The sequence below is a fragment of the Lonchura striata genome, chromosome 7 (assembly GCF_050655825.1).
Source record: "Lonchura striata isolate lonStrDom1 chromosome 7, ASM5065582v1, whole genome shotgun sequence".
Classification (NCBI taxonomy): Eukaryota; Metazoa; Chordata; class Aves; order Passeriformes; family Estrildidae; genus Lonchura; species Lonchura striata.
Window position 1 is genome coordinate 9,266,321 of NC_140709.1, and position 7,334 is coordinate 9,273,654.

Sequence of the window (7,334 nt, forward strand, 5' to 3'; positions counted from 1 at the left end):
CCTGATGAAATTGCATAGAGATTAAAATAATGAGACAATCTATATATACAGATGATTAGTTCAGAAATGGAAGTTTCAGGAAGAGTAAAGTAACAATAAATTGACCACTCCATATTGGAGAAGGAGATCCTTCCAATGCCTTTTGGCTAGAAAGGAAATGGCCAAATTCTGACCTCTGTCAATATGAGGGAAGAACAACGACCCGTGGGGATGTCCACTGGACCTCAGAATCTCTGCTGGAGTCAAAATCAGATTTTGGCAGTAAAACAAATGTTTCTGATGACACAGCAACACCCAGCTTTCTTGGGCTTTTTAAAAGCTGTTTCAAACAAAAAAAAAAAAAAAAAAAAAAAAAAACAGCAGTCAGTAATTCATTAGAAAATGGCAAAACACGAGTGAGAAACAGAGTTAAGGCATAAAACTTTATGAGCAGAGAGGTTTTTGCTGACAGTACAGGTAGAGATAGGTAAGGCAGAGCAGGCTGGTAGCAGATAAGAGCGCGCACAGCCCAAGGTGCGAGGCCATCGCTGCACCGGAGCCGGTGCCGAAGGGCTTCGGGAGCAAACACCGGCGGGGACCGGGCAGCGAGGGCAGGACGGGTGTTCCTGTACCCACAGGCGTCTCCGGGGCTGGGTGTCACCGCAGCCCATCGCCACAGCCCCAGAGACGCTCCCGGGGGCGCCTGCGGTGTCCCGGGCCAGCGGGCCGGGCTGGGGCACCCAGGCTTGGCAGCGGCGCGGCGCCGCGAACCGCTCGAGCACACCTGGAGCCCTCCGGCAGCCGGCGGGGACACGGGGCAGGGCGAAGCCTCAGCGCGGCGAGAGGCACCGCCACCGCCCAGGACAGCTCCTGCCCGGCAGCCGTGCTCTGCAGCGCGCTCGGGCGAGCCCGTGTCCCGGGCCGGAGCGGCGCTGCCCCGCGGTGCCGCGCCGTGGGGCAGCAGCCTCGCTCCCCTCGACTCGGTTCGGCCCGGCCCGGCCCGGCTCCGCCCGTCGGGGCCGCGCTGCTGACTCAGCCGCGGGGGGGCCCGGAGGCGCCCCGGGCCGCGGGCGTGGCGGGCGGGGGGGCTGCCCTCCGCCCTCCCCGGAGATAAAGAGCGGCGGCCGCAGCCCGCCCGCGGCTCTCGGCGCCGCCGGCAGCATGACGGCCATCGGGGCGCAGGTACGTCCGCCGCTCGCTCCCGCCGCGGGGCCGCTGCCTCAGCCCGGCCCTGCGCGGCCGGAGCGGCTCTCCCCGTGCCCGGAGCGGCTCCCCCCCGTGCCCGGAGCGGCTCCCCCCCGTGCCCGGAGCGGCTCCCCGCCTGCCCCGGAGCGGCTCGCCCCCTGCCCCGGAGCGGCTCCCCGCCTGCCCCGGAGCGGCTCCCCCCCGTGCCCGGAGCGGCTCCCCCCCGTGCCCGGAGCGGCTCCCCCCCGTGCCCGGAGCGGCTCCCCGCCTGCCCCGGAGCGGCTCCCCGCCTGCCCCGGAGCGGCTCCCCCCCATGCCCCGGAGCGGCTCCCCCCGCTGCCCGGAGCGTCTCCCCCCGCTGCCCGGAGCGTCTCCCCCCGCTGCCCGGAGCGGCTCGCCCCCTGCCCCGGAGCGGCTCCCCCCCGTGCCCGGAGCGGCTCCCTCCCTGCCCCGAGCGGCTCCCCCCCGTGCCCGGAGCGTCTCCCCCCCTGCCCCGGAGCGGCTCCCCCCCGTGCCCGGAGCGGCTCCCCCCCGTGCCCGGAGCGGCTCGCCCCCTGCCCCGAGCGGCTCCCCCCCGTGCCCCGGAGCGGCTCCCCCCCTGCCCGGAGCGGCGGGGCGCACCGGCGGGATTCCCTTTCCCGCCTTCTCCGGCCGGCGGCGGCTCCCGGGGCCGCGGCTCCCCCTCCCCGCCGCACGTGGCGCCCCGAGGGGCCGGGGGCTCCTGGCTCGACTTTCCATTTCGGGCATCTCCTCCGCTTCGGGCAGGAGGGGAACTGCGTTGGCCAGACGGGTCCGCGGGGGCTGCCGCCGAAGATTTCTCCTCCTCCCCCCAAGCCCTGGGGTAGCTGAGCCGTGCGACCCCGGGGTGAAGACCGAGACCCGGCTGGAGGAGGAGGGCCCGGCTGGCTGCAGCTCAGGAGGGCAGTGCTGGGAACGAGGAGCCCTCCCCAGCCCGCTGCTGCCGCCTCGCCGTCCCAGCCACCGACCCCCATCCTCCCAGGGGCCGGTGGCTTCCTCCGGCCCTGCCACAGCAGGAGGCTGTGCTGCAAGACCGTGGGGCAGGGACCTGGTTCAGCCAAGAGCTTTTATGATCCCTGTCCCGGGCCTTGACGTTGGGAGCATTGTTTGTGCAGCCAGGGAACTGGGAGAGCTTCACCCACCCTTCCTTTCTCCTGTGTACAGCCCTCCCCTGCGAGAAGGGGTTTGATGTGTACAAGTAAATATTTTCAAATACTGAATCCCACAGCTTTATCCCTCTGGCTTCATTTCACCCTGAAGCAGCACTGTTAACTCTATTAATGTTTTCTCCTTGCGTTCTCCTTTCAGGTGCAGCAGCTGCTGGCACACCGGAGACCACAGAAATCCTTCTTTGAGACACTCATCAGGAGCCTGATCATCCTGTGTGTGGCGATAGCCGTGGTCTTGTCGTCCATCTCCATCTGCGATGGCCGCTGGCTCTTTGCGAGGGGGCAGCTCTTTGGACTGTGGCACTTCTGCACCATGAGCAACGACGGCGTCCTGAAGTGTGGCACAGACCTCAGCCTGGCCCAGGTGGAGGGGCTGAGCGTTGGGGTGATTCCCATCAGGAGCATGGTGTCCTTTGCTGTTGTGGTTGCCATATTTGGGTTGGAGCTGCTGATGGTGTCCCAAGTCTGCGATGATGCCCATGCAAGGCGGAAATGGGCAATGGGCTCCGTTCTCATCCTCATCTCTTTTTTGCTGTCAGCCACTGGTGTTCTGAGCTTCTCCATCCTGGTGAAGGATCACCTCACTTTCACAGGCTTCACGCTGACATACTGGTGTGAGTTTATTGCTGCCTTTCTCTTCTTCCTTAACGGAATCAGTGGACTTCACATCAACAGCCTCACACACCTCAGAAATGGGGTAGGCAAAATCTAGGCTCAAAGGATGTACCTCTGCCTTTGTGTAATCAACTTTGCCAATTAGACCGGAAAAAGGAGAGTCTAATGAAGTTTGAAAAGGCTGCCCTGTCTTAATTTGTGTGCAAGGAAGGGAAACATGAGTCAGTTTTGATGCCTGTAGAAGATGTACCCACCCACTGATCAGCATGGAGAGCCGAGCAACACCAGCCAAGCAGCAACTGGGACTGGCTGCTACTGCAATATGGTTTTCTGGAGGAGTGGATTAAAGCAGAAGGTGTCCTGCTAAACGTGCAGAGATTTGGAAGACTGCAATCTACCCCCCTTGCTGACCTGAGGCTTGCACAACATTGGTACTGCTGTGGATTTGGTGTTGCTGTGCTTTTCCCCATATTCTGGAGCCTGTGAAGAGTGTGATGCAACTTCGGTGTGTCTCATGGGTTTGTTCTGGCTCAGGAACAGATGATTTCTGCCTGGCCATGTTCACTGGTGTGGAGTATTGAAACTCTTCACTGGATCTTACTCCTTCATTTTTCTTTCAAAAGAGAAGGCACACAGAACTTGATCTGGTCACAGGTTTTGTTTCCTTCGGGCATGTTCCTTTATCTGTTCTTTTCTTAGTCAGTTATTTTGGAAACACTTCAGGCAGAGGTGCTGACCTGGGGCCAGGGGTAGGTGTTGGGTGATGCAGGTGTAGAGGGAAGGGATGTGATGCTTTCCTCAGGCAGCAGTGCATATGGTTTATGGTATGCAGGTGTTTGTGGCCTCTCCCCAGTGTCACCACTCTCCTGCCAGCCCTGAAGGACATGTGCCAACTGGTCAACCAAACTGACTCTCTCACAACCCTTGCACAGTTTATGGTAATAGGGCATTGCTCTTGTTTTTGGTGGTTTTTTTGTTGTTTTTTTTTTTTTTTTCTTTGGGGGCAAGAGGGACAAGTTCTGCAGAGGCTTCATGGGCTGTTGTGGCTGAGCAGACCATGCAGAGACCACCACAGCTTCTGGGCTGTGTTTTGGTTTCCACTGGGACAGTGCTTATCCTGTAGCTGAATCTCCTGTAACATTTCTTAAGGGAGGAGAAAGTCCTAGATCCTCCTGTCCTGATCAGGTCCTTTTCTTCCTCTGACTAACAGTGAGCCTGGGAGAAGTAGCCCATGATTGCCTAAGGAGGGGCTGATGGGTGCAGCTCTAATCTGTCACCACTTGTAGAAATGTTGGGAGACCTGAGAGGCCAAAATTACTATACTAAGGTTGGCCTTCCTCCTGCCAATGTCTGAGTCAAGATCTCTAAAATTATTACACCTTTGAAGTTCTCCATGGTGTCTTATGTAAAAGGAGAGAAGACTTCATTTGTAGAGTAGATTGCCCTACATGTGTTCTCTCTGTCCAACACATAACATTCAGTTGCTCACAGTTAAAAATGTCTTCAGAGTATTTCGGGGTTTCTGGTTTACTGTTTGCTTTGTATCCACTGGTAAAGCTGCTTATATCCTTGTTTTAGAACAAATGTTTCTACATGTTTCATCCCTTGTTATGTACCTTGTCTGTTGAGCAAGGTTTTAGTTTCCTGTGCAACAAGTTTGACACCGTTTTTCACCTGAAACAAATGCATCATAGCACAGAGGTCAAAAACCTGTGTATGTGAGCCATGAGTAAACAGCTTTGTCTTTGAAAGCTAAGAATCTTAAGCTGTGCCTGAGCTGGAATGTACCACACTTTGATAAATGTGCTCCTGTGGACTCACTTGCTTTCAGGACAGTCTCTGTTCCTTCTTCTGTAACTTCTTAAGACAGCACTCCTAAGCCTGTTTTACAATGCAGGTTCAGACTTGGCTTGCTCTGGACAGTGCCAGTTGTACTTTTGCACATGAATCTGCTCATCTTTCTGTCAACATGATGCAGAGCTGTGCTACCCAGACATCTCCTTGAAGCTCTTGTGATGTTTGGGGCTTTGATGGAGTTTCTTTAGCCCATTCTCAAGGACAAGGACTTGTGCCTGTGTCTCTGGAAAACTGCACTGTGTCTGTTCATGAAGGTGCCTTTGATTTGCTGGATGGCACTGTTGAAGACCTGCTGCTGGGCTGAACTTGGAGATGTGTGAGCTGGTGCTGTTGGCTTTTGCAGAGCCATTTAGGCCAAAGAGACCCTGCAAGTTCTGGTCCCCAACTGTTGCACTTTGTGTTACCAGGAGTACCTTAACTAACCAGTGATCCAGCTGTGGTGCCTGGGGGTGCCCATGTCAGGCAGGACAGCTCCTCTGCATGTAAGGGTGTCTGTGGCTTGTCTAGAAACATGAATGTAGCTTCAGAGTGACACTCTGGTGACATCCAGACTTGGAAATGACTTCTGTGTCTTCACTCCCTCATGCTAGCGGGAGGCTGTGCCTCCATCCCTTTCCTTGGAAGGCAGCCATAGCCAGACTGGGCTCCAGGCTGGTGCCTCCTGCTCGGGTTAGAGGGACACTGGACAATTGGCCATTGAGTTCACCCTAGACATGGTGTGCAATTTGGAATGATTTTTAGGATACCCTCTGCCAGCTAAAGAAGAGGCCTTTTGTTGGGGGTAAGGAATCCTCTGGGGAAAATTGAGTAACTTTTTTTTCCGACTGTTTTTTTGTATAGTACCACTCAATTATGCTGGGAAAAGATGCATTTTGACAGCTAAATATTACAAAACAATAGTTGATTGTTTTGGAGACATCCTTATATAGAGCAACCTGTGCAGCAGTGGTCACTGTTCATTTTCTGAAGCGTTTGGAAGTGTCAAGTAACATTCCTGAAATTTGTTAAATAAAGTTATTTGAAATAAGAACTGTAATTCACTCTTTTTATCTTTTGATATTGGGGTGCAGACTTAAGGGGATGGGGGAGGCTTTACATAATCTCACAGATACCATTCCATGTGTTTACCCACCTAAACTGATGAAGAAATGGCTGCTTGGTGCTCTGCCAAGCTCTGAACTGTGGCCACTACATGCTCCCCTCTCCTTTTCCCTCCAGAGTGTCTGCACCAGCCCAAGAAGCCAGCACTGCTCTCTTGTCTTCCAAAACAAGCAGGGCAGTCAGCTGTGTTGCTTCGTGGGAATTTGAGATAACCTTGTAGGCGCTTTAATGACTTCCTGCTGTTGCATGTGCTCTGTTTACCAGCTAAAGAGCTCTTTCCTGTGTCCTTCACCTTCCTGTTCCCACACTGTACCCCGTGTCTGAAGCATCCTTGCTCTTTTCCTCAGCTCTGATTGTTTGGCCCACAAGAAATGTATTTATGATTTTTTCTCAGAGCTCACTGTATTAGCAGGTTTAGTTAAGTGTCAGGAAAAGATCTTCCCAGCTACACCACTGAATTAGTTAATGTAATCTCAAGTTAATTAGCACCTGGTGTTTTCTTTCCAACAGGAGAGGTACTTGGCATGTCTCAGTTTAACATCCCTTAAAAGCAGGGTAATGAACATCACTTCTTGTTAATGAGCCTTTAACTTTAATTGGACACTTGTACACAAGCCATTGCCTGTGGATAAGAATAAGGAAATGTTGATAAAGGGCATGGTAGCTAGGGAAATTTCCTGCTTGGACTGTGTTTTTCCAGAATCACAGAATGGTTAAGGCTGGAAGGGTGCACTGGAGGTCATCTAATCCAGCCTCCCTGATCTAGGGCAGGGTCCCCTAGAGCATGTTATTTTCTTTTTAAGTCTCCAATACATTCATCAGCTGTGCTTGTAGGGACACCAGGAATGGGGTTGAGCCTTGCTTGCTTTTGCAAGCCATAGGAAGATGATTACAAAGATTTCCCTGTGCTGGTAAGCTGATAATGGTCCTTCTTCTCAGCCCTCTAAGACAGCTGGCACATGCAAGAAGGGCCTCTTTTCTGGCTGAAAACAAGGTCTGCCCCAGGCAGTGTTCTGGAAGGGGTGTTGCCTGAATGCCTGAGGTCTCTCACCTTCACCGGACCCAACCCCACTGAATCGGTACCAACACTTCTGAAACAGCCCATTTCAGCTGCCCTGCACTCAGGCATTGCACAGTGTAATTAATCACTGAACAATTATTAGTTTTTGCTTCTGACAGTTTTGCTAGGAACTTCCTTGTTGCCAGTGTTGGAGGGAAAATCCATTAATGACTTCCTCTTAAATTCATCAGCTGATGTTCCTGCTAGCTTGCAGAAGGACAACTGGCTCCTCAGGGCATCTGGGTTGAATAGCCAGAGGCTGTCACCAGTGTCCCTGAACACTGACAACTACTTGTGTGAAAGGTGATGCTCAGATCCTATTTACTGGTAAAGCCACCATGTTACATTGA

At 54.0% G+C, this 7,334-nt stretch overlaps 1 protein-coding gene across 1 annotated transcript; it reads left to right on the plus strand.

The window, feature by feature from the left end:
* The first annotated feature begins 1,118 nt into the window (after window positions 1–1,118).
* TMEM37 (transmembrane protein 37) lies at window positions 1,119–5,853 on the plus strand. The gene is made up of 2 exons (XM_021548685.3): window positions 1,119–1,161; window positions 2,491–5,853. Exons 1-2 carry the CDS (start codon window positions 1,141–1,143, stop codon window positions 3,061–3,063), a joined length of 594 nt encoding a protein of 197 aa, XP_021404360.1. The 5' UTR covers window positions 1,119–1,140; the 3' UTR covers window positions 3,064–5,853.
* The last annotated feature ends 1,481 nt before the right edge of the window (window positions 5,854–7,334 follow it).